The sequence below is a fragment of the Crocuta crocuta genome, unplaced genomic scaffold (assembly GCF_008692635.1).
Source record: "Crocuta crocuta isolate KB4526 unplaced genomic scaffold, BGI_CrCroc_1.0 scaffold338, whole genome shotgun sequence".
NCBI lineage: Eukaryota > Metazoa > Chordata > Mammalia > Carnivora > Hyaenidae > Crocuta > Crocuta crocuta.
This window is the reverse complement of record NW_027529183.1, coordinates 329,145-351,617: the sequence shown is the minus strand read 5'-3', so window position 1 is coordinate 351,617 and position 22,473 is coordinate 329,145. Positions and strand designations below refer to the sequence as shown.

Here is a 22,473-nt window from a genome sequence, read left to right as displayed (position 1 = left end):
CCCGACCTTAGTCACAGAGCAGAGGTGATACCCACACTGTAGAGCAGTCCTGGGCCCCGAGTTGTCGAAGACTTGCTTTTAATACGGAACCCAGAGGAAAACTCGGAGCCGGGAGTACCCGATAACCCAAACAACATTGACTTATTACCCCTAAACCTTCGGGACCTCCTATGAGAGGCTGGTCAACACCAGGGTCTCGACCTGGGTAGACCTGGGTTATCAGCTTCCTAACTGTGTCAGTAATGGTTTTCTGGGAGATTTCATCCAGGAAAAATACCGAGACTGATTGAAAATGATTACCATGAGCCACAAGGAGAGAAATTGTAGTTGTCCTAGTAAGGAGAATCTGGAAACATCTTTTTCAATTCTGTCTTTCTCAAAAGGAATTTAGGAAAATTGGCAAATGAAAAGAAAACTAAAGTGGGAACGGATGGAGTTGATGATGGAGCTCAGTTCTGGAGCTTTCTCCTTATCCTGAGGCTCCCTCTGAGGCTCCCCCCGCCCCCCGCCCCGCCGTTTCTCTCTGATAGATCTGGCCTCTGTCAAAACATCTCTGAAGTCTCATTCTTGAAAGTAAAGCAAAAGGAAAAAAAAAATCAAAAAGGTTTCCATTTGGGCAGCCAATGTAAGGCTGTTAAGTAACTAACTGGTCCTGGAATGTAAGCCTGAGGCATGGAAGACATTATTTTAGGGATAAATTCCTGTGAATGACCCCTGAACCAAACCCAGCCTACTTTGGAAGCTCAAGATCACTTTTTTTAAATGCTTATTTAGCTAATTTTGAGAGAAAGAACACGAGCAGGAGATGGGCAGAAAGAGAGAGAGAGAGAGAGAGAGAGAGAGAGAGACAGAGAGACCCAAGCAGGCTGTGCGTTACCACCGCAGAGCCCGTCGCGGGGCTCTAACTCACCAACAGTGAGATCAGGACCTGAGCCGAAGTCAGATGCCTAATTGACTGAGCCCCCAGGCTCTCCCCCTCTTTTTTATTAAGTGCTTAAGGTCACTTTTGTTTGGGATTCTTATCTCTATGTCCTTGGGGCTTGTCTTGTTTTTCTTTCTCTTGTTTTTCTAAGCTCACTAATTCAGAGAGAAAACACCTTAAGGGTAGGCAGCAAAGCCGTGGGTGGGTAAAAAGTGTAGCTTCGAAGCTCAGGCACCAAGGACCTTTGATAACCCGGCATAGGTTCAGCTCTGGGCTTTGCTTTCCTCATCCAGGCAACGCCAGGGACAAAGTGGGGAATTGCACATTCTTCTCTGTTCTCCCTACCCACATAGACCTGTCTGGTGACTCCAGAATGACCACTTGATATTGCAAGGTCAGGCAAGGGGTCGGTAACAGAAAGAAGATTTTGGAGCTCCTGACAGATCTTTGGACGAGCAATTAATTGGCTTGTTGCTGGGAAAACTCAGTGCAAATTAAAGCAGTTTGAGAGGTGCTGGTGAGTTGAAAAAAAAAAAAAGATTTTTACTTTCTTTTTGGCTGCTGGAATAAAGACAGAGAATTTACAAGTCATAATAAGAACAAAACAGGACACCAACCCCGTTTCTTTGTAGGGTTTTTATAAAGGCTGGAAATGTAGGTTCTGAGAGGTTAGATTCTAGTAACTTTGTTTTTAAATGTGGAGATCTAGTATCGCGTGGAATTGCTGTTAAAATATTGCTTCAGATTACACAGGGGAAAATGTCATCCAATTTCCTACTTTATATATCTTTAGGCTCTGGTAGTATGAGGAATTAGTGATTTCAAAACTTTTATGTAGCGCTCGAGGAAATGATTTGTATGGACTTGAAATATCATACCTTGAAAAATATCGGTGGAAATATATATGGGATGTAATAATACCTTTTACTTCTTTATATTAAGTTTTAAAATTGTATTTACTTATTTTTGGGAGAGAGAGAGCATGAGTGAGCAAGGGGCAGAGAGAGTCTAGAGCAGGGCTCGAACTCACGAACTGCAAGATCATGACCTGAGCCGAAGTCGGATACTTAACCGACTGAGCCCCCCAGGCGCCCCAGTTATACCTTTTAAACTTAGGAAATCTGTGACAAAACCCAAGATATTACCCAAAATGTGTGTTAAATGCAAACTCAGGACTCTCACTCACTACTCCTTCCCTACTTGGCTTCTCTCCCCGTCTTTAATCACAGAGTAATGCATACACTACAGAGTAACACATACACTTACGCTCGGGTCATCATGCCAGACCAAAGCCTACAGCAGAGGTGGCGTGGCACCGAGGGCGCCCACCCAGAAGAGGGGAGGGGCGGGGCAAGGCAGAAAATGTCCATTTTGACGGTCCAGGTGGCCTGGGTACCTCCCCCGGGGGTGAGATGGGAGAGGGACTCCTTCCTTTCCCTGTTTGGGGTGGGGTAGAGGCTGTGCTTCAGCTACTCCTCAGCGAGCGTGTTTCTCTTGCAGTAGTGGAGGGAAAACCAGCACTTGGACCGCATTTGTGTGTTTACCACGTAAACAGCTCTTAGCCACTTTCAGCGTGCTTCCAAGCAATTTACAAACCTTGACTAATTTCCTTCATGTGATCATCATAACAATGCAATGGGCTAAATAAAATGATCTCCGTTTTTCAGAAGTCTCCTGAGGCACAGAGAGGTTTGGCAACTCACCCAGGATCACACAGCTAATAATTGATGCACCGAATTTGAGTTCAGCAGTCCAGTTCTACAGTTCTGGCTCCAAAATATCTTCTAAATTCTAGTGTCTTCCTTAGGAATTTTGGAGAGAAAATTTCTGTGTAGGATCTGGTCCCTCACAAGTGGAATTCAGAACCTAACCAACACGGTGATGGGTCTTTTCTCTTTTTCTGTGGATAGGTGGATACGCTTTCATAGGGTTGGATATGGGTGTAACTATGTATATGTGTGTTTTTTCAGTCAGTAATGACTGATGGTCAAGAATGCCCAACTTCTACATCTCTCTTTTTTTCATTCATTCAACTCTCAGAATACGTCAGTTTAACCCAATGTAATGAACTCGCCCCTGTTGATGGACCTCTAGATTGTGTCTCTGTATAATATACATAATGTTCACGTGAACAGCTTTGTGTATCTCAAGAACAAATCCCCTAAAGCTCATACCTTAAAAATAAACGAAACCAGACAGCCATGTGAAGAGACTGGTGTGCTAACCTTAATGTGGTCCTTGCTTCACAATACGTAGCGTATGAAATCATTACGTCGTATACCTTAAGTTACACAATGTCGTATGTCGATTGTATTTCAGTAAAGCTGGAGAAAAAAAGACAAATCGTTCCCCAGGAGTAGAATTCGAAGTGGACAGTTAGTTGCTTCTTTAGTGAGTATGTGGATAATAATAAGGCATTATTTGATCTGACCAGAGGCAACAGGGCGATAAATGAGGACTCCTACTTAGTCTTTTCTCCAAAATCTTTTTTACAAAAGATTTTAGTATTCTAAGACGCTTAAATGAGGATAAGCCAGCCGAAAGGATATTTGTTCCACTGAAAGAAATTTTTGGAAAGAAAAGTTACCCACCTCCCATTTCCTGGACGTATTGGTAGATCACACTTTGTGCGCAAATGATTTCCCAGCTGTTTGTGCCTCTTCAGACCACGTAGTCCAGCTTCTGTGATGAAGACCCCAGGGCTATGTTCACATATCAAACCTTGGTTATTATCATCATTTTTAAAAATGTTTATTTTTAAGAGAGAGAGAGAGAGAAGAGGCAGGAAGAGAGGGAGACAGAGGATTTGAAGCAGGTTCCAGGCTCCGAGCTGTCAGCACAGAGCCCAACACGGGGCTTGAACCCACGAACTGTGAGATCACGATCCGAGCTGAAGTCGGACGGCCAACCAAAGACGCCACCCAGGCGCCCGTCAGTCATTATCATTATTGACTGAAAACCACCGCATATGAAATGTGCCTTCATTTACTGCTAAAAACTTGAAGATCTTGCCAACTGCATCATCCGTAGCACTTTCAGTACAGTTAATCATAAGAACCCGTAGCATTTGTGCGGGAGCCTCGCCGGCCTGGGACGGGCCGCTCTACTTCCTCTTCCCTTCGTGAAAGCACCCTCCCTCCCCTGCACCCAGCTCTCCCTGCCAGGAAACCTGCGATAGCAAATCTGGTGCCCGCCATGTTACCACATCTACATTTTCCTCTTCTCCTTGGCCCGGCTTTTTCTGCTTTCATTTTATTAAACTCATTACTGTCTTTTTAAAAAAAATTTTTTTAATGTTTATTTCTGAGAGAGAGAGATAGAGCGTGAGCAGAGGAGGGTCAGAGAGAGAGAGAGAGAGAGAAAGAATCTGAANTCTAAAAAGAATCTCTTCGTTCAGCATCATTATTAAAGTGGATAAGACACAGGGCGCCTGGGTGGCTCAGTCAGCTGAGCGTCCAACTTCGGCTCAGGTCATGATCTCTCAGTTTGTGGGTTCAAGCCCCGCATCGGGCTCTCTGCTGACAGCTGACAGCCTGGATCCTATTTCGGATTCTATGTCTCCCTCTCTCTCTGACCCTCCCCTGCTCACACTGTCACTCTCTGTCTCTCAGAAATAAATTTTAAAAAATTTAAAAAAATTTTTAAGAAGTAGATAAGACACAAGTTTCAAAATAGCCATCGTATGCCAAAAGGGTTGAGCGCAGACTTTCAGCTAAGCCTGTGGGTGAGGCCCGGCACCAGGGGTCAGCAGCTCTATGGCTTTGGACTGGTTGTGCAACCCCTCTGGGCCTCAGTGTACTCCTCTGTAGAGTGGGGTTAGTGATACCTGCATCATAGGGTTTCTTCGAGGAGCAAATGAGATGCTTAGAAAATTATAAATGTTAAAAAATTCTAGAGTGTGGGGGCTCCTGGGTGGCTCAGTCAGTTGAGCATCCGACTTCAGCTCAGGTTATGATCTCCTGGTTTTGTGAGTTTGAGCCCTGCATCGGGCTGTCTGCTGTCAGCACAGAGCCCACTTCGAGCCTCTGTCCCTCTCTCTCTCTCTGCCCCTCCCCTGCTCTTGGGCACACGTGCTTGCATGTGCTTGCGCTCTCTCTCTCTCTCTCTTTCTCTCTCTCAAAAATAAACATTTTAGGGGCACCTGGGTGGCTCAGTTGGTTGGGCACCCGACTTTGGCTCAGGTCATGATCTCGCGATTTGTGGGTTCGAGCCCCACGTCGGGCTCTGTGCTGACAGCCCAGAGCCTGGAGCTGCTTCGGATTCTGTATCTCCCTGTCTGTCTGATCCTCCCCTGCTCATGCTGTCTCTCTCTCTCAAAAATAAATAAAGCATTAAAAAAATAAACAAAAAATAAACACTAAAAAAATACTAAAGTGTGAGGGCACCTGGGTGGCTCAGCCGATTGAGCTTCCGACTCTTGATTTTAGCTCAGATCATGATCCCAAGGTTGTGGGATTGAGCCCTGCGTTGTGCTCCGTGCTGAGCATAGAGACTGCTTGGGATTCTCAATCTCTCTCTCTCTCTCTCTCTCTCTCCACCCCCCCTTTCTCTCCCCCACCCAGGCCTCTCTCCACTACCTGTCTCAAAGAAAAATAAATGAAACCAAAAAATTCTAACGTACCCATCATGGTAAAGTGTAGCTCATATCACTTGCAAACATGTAACCACCTTTTCAGGTTTTGTGGGGGGTGCGTTGCATTTTCTACTTTTCTGGGACCTTCCCGCGCCACAAGGAGCTGCAAGACCTGGTCTGAGTCCCTTCGCGTGTCACCGCAGGCAGCCCTCTGAGCGTTCGTGTGGGCCCGCGATGAACTAGACCCCTTGTGAGGCGGACGTCCGGCAGAGGCCGCTCAGCCTGGGCCTCCAGGCCTGGTGCCGCCACGTGGGGCAGCGTCCTCATTGTTCACTACTGCCGTGTGTGTGTGTGTGTGTGTGTGTGTGTGTGTGTGTCTGGTATCCGTGGTGACGGGCGAGGGGACATTATGAAATGAGGGTAAAGAGATGATCATCTGTGCCCTGTCGCCCCCCCTTACACATCCACCTGCTTTCTGTTTCCATCCTTCCTTCGCGGGGCCACTGCCCGTGGACAGTCGTCATCACCTCTGTGTCCAGACCCCAGAGAGGTCTGGCTCGCAGATGCCCTCCCCTGCAGCTCTCTCCCTGCCTTGATCCCTTCCCGGAAGGGCAGGTCTCCTCCTGTGTTTCCCCGAGTCACTTTCCAGGGCTCCCTGCTGACACTCAGTCTGCTCTCCTTGGCACCACACAGAAATACCAGCTCTCCAAGTAGTTTTCCACCCTCACCCCCTGCGCACCCCACNAATACAGAGCCTGACACAGGGCTTGAACCCACAAACCATGAGATCATGACCTGAGCTGAAGTCGGACACTTAACCGACTGAGACACCCAGGCGCCCCCTCATTACTGTCTTTTTTTGAAAGCATTTCAAGTCCTGTTGCAAAAGGAGTAGGCTCTAAAAAGAATCTCTTCGTTCAGCATCATTATTAAAGTGGATAAGACACAGGGCGCCTGGGTGGCTCAGTCAGCTGANGAAAGAATGTCCTCACCTGGATTCCCTAATTTTTTTTTAAGTTTTGCTGCCTTGGTCTCCCCTCCCTCTTTCTCATTTTCATACTGGCCAAGGCGTTGTAACTTGGAGACACCATGAGCCTCCCTCCGTGTACAACTGGATGTATCTTCCAAGATCCGGACATCGTTCTGCAAGATCAGAGCGGAATTATCCTATGTCCCGTGAAACCCAGCGGTTCCCCAAGCGTATTCAGATTTCGCCAACGATCCCAGCCTGTGACTTCCTCTATCCCCACCCCCATCCAGGATTCATTCAAGGTTCACCCACTGTGTGTCTTCAGTCTTTCCGCATGTAATGGTCTCGTCCCCACCCCCGCCCTGTGTCCTCTTCAGAGTGTCCAGACTAGCCACACATTATGGATTTGTCTGGTCATGTTCTTCCTCTAACCTCCGTATTTCTTTTTTTTTTCTTTCTTTTTTTTTTTTTTTGCAAATAGTTTATTGTCAAGTTGGTTTCCATATAACACCCAGTGCTCATCCCCACAAGTGCCCTCCTCCACGCCTATCACCCCCCTTCCCCTCCTCCCACCCCCATCAGCCCTTAGTTTGTTCTCAGTACTCAAGAGTCTCTCATGGTTTGCCTCCCTCCCTCTCCCCAACTATTTTTTCCCTTCCCCTCCCCCATGGTCCTCCGTTAAGTTTCTCCTGTTCCACATATGAGTGCAAACATGGTATCTGTCCTTCTCTGCCTGACTTATTCGCTCAGCATAACACCCTCAAGGTCCATCCATGTTGCTACACACGGCCAGATTTCATTCTTTCTCATTGCCATGGAGTATTCCATCGTATAGATAAACCTAACCTCTGTATTTCTTATAAACTGCAAGTTAGTTCTAGAGATTTCTGCTTCTGGAAATGACGGAGGTGGGTTTCTCCTCCTTCCCTTTCTCTTCTTCACCTTTCACAAGAGGGCTGGGGGGAGCCTGTAGGAAGCTGGGTCTGTCCCCCCAGCGATTCTTGCAGTGTGTACTACCCTGAGCAGTGTGTAGCTGCTGGGGCTACTGCCCACAAGAGACAGGCCGGGAGCTCCCCCGTCAGCCTCGAGTCTGCTGGGCGCCGACCTCGAATTAACCCACACGTCGTGGGATGGCGGTCACAATTAGAAAATGAAGAGTCTAGAGCCTGAGGAATGGGCGGAGGGGTGGTCTTTTCAGTGCAATCCTTAGTGAAGACCCGTCTGAGGAGGTAACACTGTGCTTAGATCTGGAGAGGGTGGGAGAGAGGGACAGAGATGCAGAGACAGACATCGAGAGGGAAGGAGGGAGAGAGAGAGAGAGAGAGATGCAGAGAAAAAGACACAGAGACAGAGAGACAGAGATACGTGGCACCTGCCGGACTGGTGCAGCTTGCCAGGACTCAGAAGCGCCTGCAGCCTGGAGGCTTGGGGGTGCATCCTTGTGGGGGGATCAGGGGGCCGCAGGGGCTGGGGTGAAGTGGTGGGAGGGACCCTCCAGGGCCTCCCCTTGGCATTGGCTGTGAGTTCGGCGGTGGGCGCTGGGACGCCTTCTCCAGGCCCATATTCCCTCATTTTAACGGACGATCAGTGAAAACCGCATTTTGGAGGGGGCGGGGGTTGGGACTGGAGAGAAAAGGACTTGCCTGGTGACGCACAGATCAAGGCTAAAACTCATCTCGCTTATTTACGGATCCACTTCAAAACCCTTCTCCATTTCAGAAACCTTAGCATATAAAAAAAAGGGGGGGGGGCTGTTTTGAATCAAAGAAGTACTTGCTTCCTCTTTATTTTGGGAACTGCAGTTCGCTAGTTTCAGAGGCGTGACTGCCCTTTAGAGGCTTAGTATCTCACTAGTGCGACGATAAACAAGTTGAAGGTCGCGGGCCAGTGGGAAGTCTGCGGGACAAGGTGCGGAGGTCGGCTGTGGCCACAGGCCCTGTGCATGATCACCTGGAGGTCTCGAGAAGTCTCTTCGAACACTTCTTCCTGTGGGAGTTGTTTCCCAATGCCCACCACCTCGCCCCCGAAACTCTGAATCCTCTCCCCCTCTACTGTTCAAGGCAGTGGTCCCCAAATGGCAGTGTTTCCAAATTCCACAGACTCACCCCCCTCTCCCGCTGGGCACCCTGCCTCCAATGGCCCCCAGGGAATTTTCTGGAATGTGTCCAGGGAATCTGTTCTACTGAGTTTGACGATCCTGGGGTTCCTTTAGGTTTGGGAACCACTGCCCTCTGGGACCTTCTGATGGAGTTCATAACAGATTGTTCGTAGTGTATAGATTTGACCATGAGGCTATGCTGTAGGCAAAAGGCATATCTGATTTCAGTTTTCAAAGTCATCTCTTTGGTCCCTGGAGTGCTTTGTGTGGCGCTCTGTATATCCCACTATCGACCATATAAACGAATAAAGGAGTTTCGCGTTCAGAAGCGTGGTGATAGCCTCGGGCACTGGTCAGGTACAAGCCCCTTCCGTCTGTGGTTCTTTCCCCGAAGTATTACGCAGTCATGGCTCGCTGATGCCATCGTTCATGCCTCTAGGTCCACCGTCTCACCTGGTTTCCACACTCCCCTATTTACCAGGAAGCCCACTGGGTCCTATGATTTGGATGTTCCTATGGGCATCATCTCTCCTCTTGTATCTACAGTCTTGGCGAAGGCCACTGCCATCTTCCCAGGCCCGAAGCCACATTCAGTTGGAACCTTCTAGGTCTTCCTCATGCTTGCCTTCGGGGCCTCAAGCCCCCGACTCCACCTCATGTCATTGTGAAATGGCAAAGTAAGACCGACAGCTCCCCAGCATTGCACGCAAGGTGTGCCTCCCTCTTCCTCTCAGCCCGTGGCCTTCCCTGCCTGCTCCCTGGCTAAAAGGTTTCTCATTGTAGAACTAGTTCTCCGAAGGGATCAGCTGGAACCTCTTCCCCAAAGGAGTGAGACGCACTAGTTCCCCGAAGGGACCGTGTTATCTCAGGGTCAGTATTTTGCATGTCAGGTTCTTCCTGGAATCACTTTATGGACTTTGCCATGTGGCTGACATCCCTCCCTTCTGACTCACAGAGCATTTCCTTGGGGATGTTTCCCCTGCCACCTCTTTCTGCACTTGCCCGAGTTAGGTGCCCTTTCCTACGCTCTGTGCATCCTTCGTCATTGACTTGCCCCATCGTGTTGTAAGTTTAACTCCCACAAGAATATGAGCATCTTTAGAGCAGGAATGAGGTCTCATTGACATAACATTGCTGCTCGATAAATCGTTGTTGAATGAATGCATGCATGAACAAGCACATGGGTACGTGAACAGTGTTCACATTTGAGTTTGTGATCTATAACAAAGACTGAAAACGTATTTTTATTCTCTGTTGATGGAGATGTTTGGGAGCTTTGAAGCCAGCTCCAGCATGGTAAAACGATGTCCTTGCTTTTCTGTTCCAACAGGAAATATGGGATGTATAAAATCAAAAAGGAAAGACAATCTGAATGGCGATGGAATAGATTTGAAGCCTCAACCAGTACGTAATACTGACCGAACTATTTATGTGAGAGATCCAACGTCCAATAAGCAGCAAAGGCCAGTAAGTAGATAGTCTCAGGGGAGCATTCCCACAGCAGGATCAAAGCATGGCGCCACAACTTAAACCCCAAATCTGTAACATGTGCATGCGAAAAATCAAATCCATTACCTGGGCCTCAAATAATTTTCAATATGTTTTGGCACTTAATCTTTTAAAGAGTTTGTAAACATTTTAGAGAGAACCGGGCCACTTCCTGCACAATAAAGGGGCCTTTGGTCGCCTTCTCATGTGAAAAGAAAATCATTTTTCATGAAACTGGTGCAAAGACCAGCTCCTTATATATAAAGATAAATCTGTCTATCTGGACTTGTAGGACTGAAGGAAGGTAGTGAGATTAGTGTGGGAGTTGGGAGCAGAAGGGAACTCTGGAAATAATTCAGAAGCTAAAAGAAGTGCTAGTATGCCCTTTGGCGTGTCGTATTTTACCCATATCCTATCATTCTTCGGTTAATTCCAAACACCACAAATTCTGAAGTTGTCACGACTTATTGTAGAGAATTGAAAGCTGAAAAAAAAAATACACCGCTAATTCTGCCCCCTAAACTTGGACAGATACATATGCCAGAGATTTTATGAGTGATATGCTATTCGATGCAGTTGGGAAATGCTTGGCATAGAAGAACCTAGTACAGTATCTGATTTCATGGAAAAGTGGAACAGAGCTTTGGATAATTGGTACCTTAAATGAACTTCATTTCAGATCTAGTATCCTTATCTAGATAGATATCTATCTAGTATATAGATAGATAGGTGTGTGTGTGTGTGTATGTGTACATAATATGTAATACTATTCAATATATATAAATTTATTTATTTATTATTTATTTGTTTATGGAATTCCTGACCATTTTAGCTGGAAGCAGCTTATTCCAAATTAGCCCCAATGCCTTTATTAAGAATTTTCTAATTTTCTTAGTGTCTCCAGTCTCCCATGTTTTAAATATAATGCCGTGGCATTATAGAAGTGTGTTATCGTTGCCAAGCCAAAGTTTATGTATTGTCACGTATGTCAGAGTCTCATGCCATTGTTGAAATTGGCAAGTCACTGTTGGCCTTCTTAAAAATAAGTGGAGATGAAGAGTGCTTTTAATTATCATATGTGATGTTTCTAGATAGATAAATTAATGTTCCACTTATATAGAGAGAAACTCAAAACGTAGGATATAGCTTTAACACTTCAGTGATTATAAATATGTATAAATATAATTAAAAATATTACACAAACAAGCATAGACGTAGAACTCTATTATATAAACATGATTAATAGGAAAAAAGATGATTTCAAGAATTGGAGTCACAAATAGTTTTCTTCTCATAGACTCGAAAGATTTCAGAAAAAGCATCTGCCTTTTCTGGTATCACATGCAGTGTGTTTCACATGCTTTGAACGCAAGTGTTCTTTTGAAATGATGAATGAAGATGCCCTTTATTCAAAAAACACAAAGGCAAATAGCATGAACTTCCCAGGTTTCCTCTTCTTAACGTAAAGCGGGTTAAAAACCTAGTTGGAAAGCAGAAGTTCACGGATACTATATTTTAGTCTGTGCCTTCTGTGGCCACAGATGCCTTTGTTTCATGAACCTGTTAGCTTGGCCTGACCCTGTGGCTGTAGATCGTGCTCCCAGCTACCGCCAGATGTGCCAAAAATGCACGCCTTGGCTTGATGACCGGGGAGCTCTGATGAGGCTGTGAGGTGGAATGGATGGAACTCAACACCGTGAGGAAGAGACATTTTACAGAGAAAGAATTAGGGCAGTTGAGTCACATATATGTGTTTCGGTCTCACAAAAAGTCTACTAAAACATTTGTAAATTAAGGACTCATTGGTATGTGACAGTCAGCTTGCTGCTTTCCAAGTGATTTAGTCTCTCATCTTCTGATTATTTCCTCTAAATCATTTATAATTGATCAGGCAGCCTAATTATGCAAATGCACATGATTAAAAAAATCAGTGCAGAACTTCTTAAAATACGTCTTCAAGGATAATACAGACCCACAATTCTCTGATACCAGGAAATACAGGCATGCCCCCTCCTCTGCCCACCCCTGCCCCCCGCCCTCATAACTGGGGATTTTATGGGCTAGTTTTCGTCAGAAGTTTAAAGTTCAGTGCACACTGTTTGGGTCCCATTCCATTAAGTCACCTTAATCAAGGAGAAGAGTTGCATGATATGTGGATCTAGGCCTCTGACGATACTTTCCTTAAAAGGGGTCTGCTCCGTGGTCACTGAAAGAAGAAGGGATTTGATTTAAAAAGTAATTGAAGTGGCCTTCTGTCCCCCAGACCCCTCCTGATAATTCACCTCCCAGCAGAAATAACAGAAGATGCCCTCTGTCCCCATGACAGACCCGGGGTCAGCCTTAGGAAGCCTGGATCCGTCAGGACTGGTCGTCAGCTTCTAGCGACAGAGCGCTGACCAGTTTCTGACACAAGTCTGGGAAACACGGAGGTCAGCAGCCCTGGCCAGAGTAGCAGTCCCACAAAGCCACTGTCCTTAATGTCCCCGGTATCTGGTTTCCAAGCTGAGACCCCAGCCGCCGCCTGTTTCTAGACAGAAAGAAGGGCACAAGGAAAAAGGGGAGCCAGGCCCAAAGCCCCCCCATGACCATTTTGCTTACAGATGTTCTTCCTTTCCCCACCTGCACAGAATGTCGGAGAAGTCAGAAGCATGGCCACTCAGCTGGGCACATTGCCATCACTAGCACTGTTAGGGTCTTGTTACCAAGTAAGGAGGAGACCGATGATCGGGTTAGCATCTAGCAGCCCCTGCCTCGGGCCCCGGTCACTTCCCGCCACCCCAGACAAATGACTGCTGTTAGAACGGACTGAGCTGTCTAGGTCAGGACAGAGCTCTGCAGAATTTTTTCTCTGTTCTCCTCTTCCCTCCAGCTTAATAATTTAGCAGTTCTAAACTGCATGTACCACTGTTAGAAAAATAGTAGAACATGCAACGTGAACATGGGAAAGAAAAGCTAAACCTACAAATCCTTTTCCTAACAAATATTCTCTCCTAGGTTGCAGAGTCTCAGCTCTTACCAGGACAGAGATTTCAAACCAAAGGTATGTTTTCATAGCAACATGGTTTCTTTTCTTGACTGTCACAGGCTCTACGGGGTAGTCAGCTTGAGTTATTTTTATTTATGTTTTTATTGTGGAAAAATACACGCAACGTAAAATTGATCACCATCGCCGTTTTTAAGTGTACGGTTTAGTGGTACTAAGTACAGTCACATTGTTGTGTGGCCGTCACCACCATCCATCTCCAGAACCTCTTCATCTCCCCAGACTGAAACTGTGTCCAAATTAAACACTAGCTCCCCATTCCCTTACTCCCCTCTGCCCCTGACAGCCACCATCCTGCTTTCTGTCTCAATGAATTTGACTGCTCCAGGTACCGCAACTAAATGGGATCGTAGAGCGTCTGTCCTTTTGTGTCCGTCTTATTTCACTTCTCATAACGTCTTCCATTTTAAAAAAATGTTTACTTTTGAGGGAGAGAGTGGGGGAGGGGGAGGGTTAGAGAGAGAGAATCCCAAGCAGGCTCTGCGCTATCAGCACAGAGCCCGATGCGGGGCTCAAACTCACAAACCATGAGATTGTGACCTGAGCCGAAATCAAGGGTCAGGCACTTAACCGATGGAGCCATCCAGGCACCCCAGAGTTTTCTCCATTTTAAGGCAGAATACTGTTCTCTTGTCTGTACACACCACATTTGGTTTAACCATTCATTCGGCACTGAACATTTGGATTCTTTCCTGCTTTTATGTAATGTTGCTCTGAACATCGCTGAATAATTTCTTAAACACAGAGTTGGACTTAAGTATAGTTGTGGGCCCCTATGACTGGAGATAAATACTGTATCCCGTGCGTATCATACGTTGCTTACGGTAGACCAGGGGTGCTCTGAGCCCCACTGGGCAGGAAACACCGATTGTTATTTGGTAAAATGTTTCCATCGATCGATTCTTGACAGTCTTCCTTCCCCTTCTTCATTTTTAGATCCAGAGGAGCAAGGAGACATTGTGGTAGCCTTGTACCCTTATGATGGTATCCATCCAGACGACTTGTCGTTCAAGAAAGGAGAGAAGATGAAGGTCCTGGAAGAGTAAGTACACTTGAGCATGCTGTGCCTGCTGTCCCTCTGCCCAGGCCAGAGTCCTGCCCCCTCATCCTGCCTCTACCTCCTTGCTGCAAGCCGGGCCTTTGGAGGTGGGCCGAGAAAGACCAAAGGAGTTTTCCTTTTGTGTTTGGCTGGGAACACTCTCCCGGTTTCCCTATGAGAACAGACCCTGGTCTCTTTCTTCATCCTTCTGTATCCCCTCAAAAAGTCTGGGTCTGTGTGGAACTTGCATGTTATTTTAATGCCGTGTTTGTTTAGTTTTATTGCCCGAATCCGGACTGGGTTTCTGGGTGCAGCTTGGTTTGAGTTTTAAGGTCACTGTGTTGAAGCATCAGTCGTGTTGGAAAAGCCCTGATTCGGCAGCTGTAGCCCCTTCTGTGAAGACACTCAGCCATGGTTATGCCCTTGACCTCTCTGTGCTGACTCGCGGGCGTGTGGCCCAGGCCACGGGGGCTCAGTACCGAGACTAAGGCTTTCCTGGGTATTTCCCAGTGGTCTTGCATACGCTGTCACCGTGACTCCCCAGCCACGCTGGAGGAGGGGCCCCGGAGGGAGTACAGGGTGCTAAGTGGTCAAGAGCAGGTCTCACTTACTGGTGCAGCGTGAGCCTCGGCCTGAACCTGGCTCTGCCTCTTGATAGCTGTGTGACCGCGACAAGTCGCTTCCGCTCTGTACCTTGGTTTCTTCACTTACAAAATGAAAACAGCAGTGCCTCTGTCTTGGGGTTGATGTGAGAATTAACGTGTGTGATTCAGTACTGCACGGGCATCAGGAGGCAGCAGCCCGGTGTCCGTGCGGGTGCCATTCCCGTCTTGTAGACAGAGAGCCCGACCGTGTCTGGGGGTGTGAAGACTATCATGGTTGAGGCTCATGGGGCCCCGTCCGTTCCTGCCTCCTTCCCGGGCCCCAGTCCCCTCCTTGATTCCGTGCTGAGGCCAAGAACACGAGAGTGAGCCTGCCTGCTTGGCATTATTTATTTTATGGTTTTCCTTTTTAAAAAAATATTTATTTATTTTAGAGAGAAAGTGTGTGAGCAGGGGAGGGGCAGAGAGGGAGACACAGCATCTGAAGCAGCTCCAGGCTCCCAGCTGTCAGCTATGCCCTGAGGCTGGGGCTCGAACCCATGATCCGTGAGATCATGACCTGAGCTGAAGTCAGATGCCCAACCAGTTGAGCCACCCAGGAGCCCTGAATATATATTTTTAAGTTTATTTACTTATTTTAAGAGAGAAAGAGTGGGGGAGGGGCAGAGAAAGGGAAAGAGAGAGAATCTCGGGCAGACTCCACGCTGCCAGTGCAGAGCCCAACACAGGACTCGAACCCACGAGCCGCAAGGCCATGGCCTGAGTCAAAGTCGGATGCTCAACTGACTGAGCCACCCAGGCACCCTATTTTATGGTTTTCTATATCTGTCTATGAAAATTAACGTTTCCATGTTTTAACAAAGGAGTTTATGACATAGGAGCTATATTTCATTATTCCCGTGCCTCCCATTTCTGTAAAGGTCCTCAAGCACTTAGATGTCCGGGGGGTAGGTCACAAATGTTACTTCTGCAAGATGGGAACCATTCCGCCAACTCTTGTTTGCATCGCGCTGGGCAGAGGCACCCAGTTGCAAGCCTGTTGGCCCTTGCCTTCTTCTCTAAGCATATTTGTATTTCAGCAAAATGAAGGAATTTCCCCCTGGATCTGGGGGTTCCAGCGATCATCTCGCTCTCCTTCAGCCCCAAAACAAGCACCTTAAGACAATTGCAGCTCAAGATGTGGTTTATCTATACAATGGAATGCTACATAGCAATGGGAAAGAATGAAGTCTGGCCATTTATAACAACACAGATGGAACTTGAGGGTGTTATGCTGAGTGAAATAAGTCAGGCAGAGGACAGATACCATATGTTTGCACATATAGGAGGATTAGAAGGAACTTAACGGAGGGCCATGGGGGAGAAGAAGGGGGGAAATAGTTAAGGAAAGGGAGGGAGGCAAACCATGAGAGACTCTTGAATGCCGAGAACAAACTGAGGGCAGATGGGGTTGGGGGGAGGGAATGGAGGGTGATGGGCATGGGGGAGGGCACTTGTGGGGATGAGCACTGGGTGTTGTATGGAAACCAACTTGACAGTAAACTATGAAAGAAAGACAGAAAAAAGACAACTGCAGCTCTTAAGTCCTTGGACACAACACTTTTTGATGCCTGTTTCCGTTCCAGACACGGCGAGTGGTGGAAAGCCAGATCCCTGTCAACAAAGAGAGAGGGTTTCATTCCCAGCAACTACGTAGCCAAGGTCAACACCTTGGAAACGGAAGAGTGAGTCCTTTCCTCGTCCTTCTCACGTTGTCATTTTGGGCGATTTGTCACCTTGGCTTTCATGTTTCTTCCTTTTTCTTTTCAGTTTTTACCTTTATTTATGCATTTTGAGAGAGAGTGTGTGCAGTGGGGCAGGGGGAGAGGGAGAGAGAGAATTCCACGCAGGCTCCACCCTGTGAGCACAGGGAGCCCGTCATGGGGCTTGAACTCACGAATTCACAAGACCATGACCTGAGCTGAAATCGAGAGTTAGACGCTTAACCGGCTGAGCCCCCCAGACCCCCTCCCCAGTTTCTTGGCCTTTTTCCTTCCCTGGAGCATAATGTCCACGAAATGTCACACTGTCTTCTCAGGTGGTTTTTCAAGGATATCACCAGGAAAGACGCCGAAAGACAACTTCTGGCGCCGGGGAACAGTGCTGGGGCTTTTCTTATCAGAGAAAGTGAAACATTAAAAGGTAGGAAGTGGTTTAAATCCTTATAGATCCCTACTTAACAAATCATTCATAGAAACCAGTCTAGAATTCTTTTTAGAAAAAGATACATTATGTGCTGGTAGTGAAAGTTTTATAGTGTGATAACAAACTCCAGTGATTAGTTTTACTACTAAAAGCAACATAGGAAACAGACATAACCATGGCCGTTTCTTACCACGCTTTGTTTGCTGAGCCTCTTACATTATGATTTAGAGTAAATCTTGAAACTTGAAGAGAAAGAAAATTGAAGTACCTTTTCAATGCAGTGAAATAAACTGTTGTGCAGAAAGAAAATGGCACGTTGGTAAGCTTCATAGCAAACAGCCATGTGTCAAGCTGACTTTTTATAGGACTTTGAAAATTACACCCTGCATAATACTTAATTTGAATTTTGCATATTTTATGGCAAAATGCGAACTACAGTGTTGCATAAGGCAGGTCTCCTAATATACAAGCATAATCTTTCCTTGTATTTTTCCCTCCCAGGAAGCTTCTCCCTCTCTGTCAGAGATTACGACCCTGTGCACGGTGATGTTATCAAGCACTACAAAATTAGAAGTCTGGACAATGGGGGCTATTACATCTCTCCACGAATCACCTTTACTTGTATTAGTGATATGATTAAGCATTACCAAAGTAAGTAAAACCTGAGGGTCGGATAAGGCAGAACCAATGATTATGAGATGCAGGGCATCAGGCACTTTTTTATATTAAAATTCTTCTACATCACACGTCCTTTGGATGAAGCTGGAAGATCGATTCTATAATTAATTCTAAATTCATCTATAATTAAGTCTGCATCTAAAGTCTGATTTGATCCCAGTGGATAATTATCCGGGTCCTTCCCACCTCGTCCATGCTGTTTGACAGTTCACGTTCCAGAATCGTGAAGAGCAAAATGGGTATTCTTTTCACGTAGTGCATATTTTTACACCACACCTTTAAATACTTGGAATCAGGCTGCAGATTTGCAGGTGTGTGTGTGTGTGTGCGTGTGTGCGCACGTGCGTGTGGGAAAGGTAATAAGGTAATACATATGCTGGGTAAAGAAAACAGATGTGACAATGACAAGTGGCAATTCGTGGTCCTCTGTCTCCAGTGCCGCTTTTCAGCCCTGTTAAGGCAAACCTGTGGGCAGCCTCCGGGTTCATTCCCTGTGTGGTTGAAGTCGGTGGTGGACGGCGGCTGTGGGCACTGTTTATTTCTGGAACCCACTCTGAGGGGCTTTACACTGGAGGTTTGCAAATGGTACTAATGGATCAAATCAAGGCATGTTTTTTATTGTCTTTCACGTAAGAATTTCCAAAGTCATGAAGAGGCAAAAGACACCCCCACAACATTTTAGGCTCGCAGACTATGTCGAGCCGTCAGTGATCCCACGAGTCGTCGAAATTCCTTTATGGGCATTGGTAAAATACAAAGTGTGCCATTTCCCAACCATTTTTATTTTTGTTCTTTCAAATCAGAGCAGTCCGATGGCTTGTGCAGAAGGTTAGAGAAGGCATGTATTAGTCCCAAGCCACAGAAGCCGTGGGACAAGGATGCCTGGGAGATCCCACGGGAGTCCATCAAGTTGGTGAAAAGGCTCGGCGCCGGGCAGTTCGGGGAAGTCTGGATGGGTGAGTCGCGGCTCTGGGTGGGGCCCCAGGAGAAAGGTGAGCTCAGGCCACATTTTGATGCGTTTTCTCAGCCAGATGCTAAACCCTGTCAAAAATATCATTTTACTCTGTCCACTTGGCATCAAGAACTGGCCTGCAAATATATATTTTTAAATATATTTTTATTTATATATTTATAAATGTTTATATTTATNATACAATATTATATTCGTTTCTGTTGCACAAAAGTAAGTGACTCAGCAATTCTATACGTCATGCTCTGCTCACCACGAGAAGTGAAGTCACCGACTCTGTCACCGTACAGCATTGTGACAANTAACTGGAGGTTTGTACCTCTTACTCCCCTTCTTTTATTTCACTCCCACCCCCCCTCCCACCATAGTAACTCTCTTTTAGAATAAACGAGAGTTTATGGGTGCCTGTCCATTAGGCATCTGACTTCGGCTCAGGTCATGAAATCGCGGTTCATGGGTTCGAGCCCCGCATCGGGCTCCGTGCTGACAGCTCAGAGCCTGGAGCCTGCTTTGGATTCTGTGTCTCCCTCTCTCCCTGCCCCTCCCCTGCTCACGCTCTGTCTCTCAAAAATAAATAAACATTAAAAAAATTCAGACTAAACATTTATAAGGAAGAGGGCAGTGCATTATTCTCATTGTTCTGTCTACTTGTTCATGATTCTCTCATGACTGGATTCTCTGGACACATATTTTAAGCGCTGGAAATTTGCTTCCATCTCAGGGAAAATTACGTTCGGTGTTAGGATCATTCTTACTAGTGGCCATAATGGGATGCATGACACTTATTTCAGTTTCTGACCAGGAAAGTTTCTAAAGATGTTCCAGGTGCCGCCATTAATGAATCGTTCCGTACCGTTCAGTCGTGCCTTCTCAGGCTGACAAGAAGAACACCAAAATTATACCAGTGACTTCTCCAGGGGATTTCCCCCCCATCTGTCTTTTCTAAAGTCTTTACATTGAATGTGAATTTCTTTTTCTTTGGTGATAGAATTTTCAAAATCATTTTTTTTAAAAAAATCAGGTTCTCTTCAAGATTCTGACTGAAAATGCAGTTACTCCGGTTCAGGATAACGTGAGGTCCTACACATCTTATTGGATCACTTTTTCTGGGCCAGCTTTATGTAAGTGACAGCAGCAATGATTCCTAGGGAGAAGAAGGGGCAGCAGCTTTTACTACTGTGCAGAGCACAGAGACTCTTTCAGCTGCTGTAGCGAGGTAGGCGTTGCACTTGCCCACCCAGGGGTCTGTGACGGAGAGGTTTCTCCTCCAAAATCTTGGCCCCTGGGATCTGAGTATTGCCCACGAAATCCTCTTTGTGCTGCTTTAGTCGAAGCATCTTTTAAGTAGGGCAGATAGTGACCCAGCATCTGATGAATCCTCCCTGCACTGTAAGTCTGTGAGGTAAAACCTATGTAATGTAAAATCAGTTACAGTGAACAATGTTCAGTGACATTCACTACGTTCACATCGATGAGCAACCACCAACTCTGTCAGGTTCCAAAATATTTTCATCAGCCTACAAGGGAGCACGGTACCCGCTAAGTAGTCACTTGCCATTTCTCCTCCCACCGGGTCCTTGTAACTGCCATTCTACTCTCTGTCTCCATGAATCTGACTGGTCTAGGTACCTTGCGGAGGTGGAATCACACAGTATTTACCCTTTTGTAACTGGCTTTCTTTTCTTTTTTTTTTTTATGTTTTTATTTATTTTTGAAAGAGAGATAGAGACAGCGTGAGCAGGGGAGGGACAGGGAGAGGGAGACACAGAATCCGAAGACAGGCTCCAGGCTCTGAGCTAGCTGTCAGCACAGAGCCCGACGTGGGGCTCGAACCCACGAACCATGAGATCATGACCTGAGCTGTAGTCGGACACTTAACCGACTGAGCCCCCCGGGCGCCCCTGTGACTGACTTTCATCACTTAACATAATGTCCTCAAGGGTCAGCCATGTTGTAGCATGTGTCAGAATTGTATTCTTTTTATAGCTAAATAATAGTCCCCTTTTTATTAAAGTTTTATTTATTTATTTATTTATTTAGAGTGTATGTGTGTGCTTGTGTGCAAGCAGAGGAGGGGCAGAGAGAGAGAGAATCCCTAGCTGACAGTGCAGAGCATGACAACATGAGTGAGGCTTGATTTCACGAGCAGTGAGATCATGACCTGAGCCAAAATCAAGAGTCGGATGCTTAGCCAACAGCCACCCACGCACCCCGGTTCTATTGTATGCATACACCGCAGTGTGTTTATCTGTTTATCTGCTGATGGATATTTGGGTTGTTTCCACCTTTTGGCTATTGTGAATCGTTATGCTATGAGCATTCATGTATAGATTGTATAGACAAATGTTCTCATTTCTCTTGGGTATATACATTTTTAAAAGTTTTTTTTTTTATGTTTCATTTATTTTTGAGAGAGAGACAGATGGCATGAACAGGGGAGGGACAGAAAGAGAGGGAGACCCAGAATCCCAAGACAGGCTCCAGGCTCTGAGCCGTCAGCAAAGAGCCTGACGCGGGACTCAAACTCACAAACTGTGAGATCATGACCTGAGCTGAAGTCGGATGCTTAACTGGCTGAGTCACCCAAGCGCCCTGGGGAATATACATTCTTTAAGGAGTGAAACTGCTGGGTGGCTTGGTAATTCTATTGTAAAGTTTTCAAGGAATCATTGAACTGTTTCTGCTCATTAAAAAAAAAAAGCCACCTACTTTATTCCCCTGAGGTATTTGTATTTATTTATTAATATCCATAGTTTAGGGGCAGGAATAGTATAAGAAACATTGCTAACCCTTCCCTTGAGTTTACCAGTTAGTAGTTTACTGTATTCACTTCATTTTTATTACACACACACACACACACACACACACACGCACACGTTATTTCGTTGTTATTGAACTTCTTGTGAATTAGTTGCAGGTACTGATGACTTCTCACCCCTAAATACTAAAACATGTGTCTCCTAAGAGCAGGGCCATTATGCGCTTAGTTGACATGTCTTCAGCATCCTTTGATCTGCAGCAGTCCTTTGGCCCTTCATCCATTATGACACTGACATTTTATAGAACCTGGGTCAGTTTCGTAGAATGCCCCTCATTTGGATTTTTTCACAATCGGGCCCCCACACGGCCTTGGCGCGTGACTAGTCCCTGAGTACTCCCTCAGGGCATTGACCAGGAGGCACAAAATAGCACTTGATCCCATCGTTGCTGACGGTCTGTTTGATTTTAATGAGGTGCGCCAGACATGTCCATTGTAAATATTACTTTTTAAGTCCCTTTCGTAATCAATGAATAATCTGGGAGGAGATTGCTCAAAATCATGTAAATATCCTCTACCCCAAAAGAGCTTTCCCCAAACGGTTTCGTTGTTACCCGCTCATTTGGGATCTCTTCCCGCACAGAAGCCGTAGCTTGTCTAAAGAGAGGCTGCCCCTGCCCTCCTCCACGCTTCCCCAAACGTGTCTTCTCTAACCCCACCAGCCCCTTCGGGAACCAGGGTCCTGCCTTCTCCGCCTGACCATCCCAGTGCTCCTTCCTTCCGGCATTTACTATCACTCTGAATGGGGAGGGAGCTGATGGAAGTGAGCCCAATGAGATAGAAGGACGGAGGAGAGGAAGGATTGTCCGAGCTACACAGTGTCCATGGCCCCCTTATGAGCACATATTCATCGATTATCTCTTGCGCTCATTGCAATAATGCTGCGAGATAGAAATTATTGTCATCATTTGATGAACAAGGACCCTAGAGTCAATAAGCGACTTGACTAGAATCATTCACCGTGGTGAAGAGGCCCGGCACTCCGACATCCCAGAGGCCTGGGCTCGCTTGCAAATCAGCTGTTTAGAAATTAACTTGATCTCATCAGTAAAATGGGCAAACAGCTATCTCCTCAGTTGCTGACCTGA

The 22,473-nt window shown here is 46.3% G+C and overlaps 1 protein-coding gene across 1 annotated transcript in view; it reads left to right on the top strand.

The window, feature by feature from the left end:
• Nucleotides 1-22,473, top strand: part of LYN (LYN proto-oncogene, Src family tyrosine kinase) — an 89,350-nt gene that overhangs the window by 13,871 nt on the left and 53,006 nt on the right. The window contains exons 2-8 of the mRNA XM_077758271.1: nucleotides 9,894-9,967; nucleotides 13,046-13,091; nucleotides 14,031-14,136; nucleotides 16,361-16,459; nucleotides 16,813-16,916; nucleotides 17,421-17,570; nucleotides 18,401-18,553. Coding sequence (XP_077614397.1) covers nucleotides 9,899-9,967; nucleotides 13,046-13,091; nucleotides 14,031-14,136; nucleotides 16,361-16,459; nucleotides 16,813-16,916; nucleotides 17,421-17,570; nucleotides 18,401-18,553 — 727 coding nt within the window. The 5' untranslated portion in view covers nucleotides 9,894-9,898. The remainder of the gene's footprint in view (nucleotides 1-9,893; nucleotides 9,968-13,045; nucleotides 13,092-14,030; nucleotides 14,137-16,360; nucleotides 16,460-16,812; nucleotides 16,917-17,420; nucleotides 17,571-18,400; nucleotides 18,554-22,473) is intronic.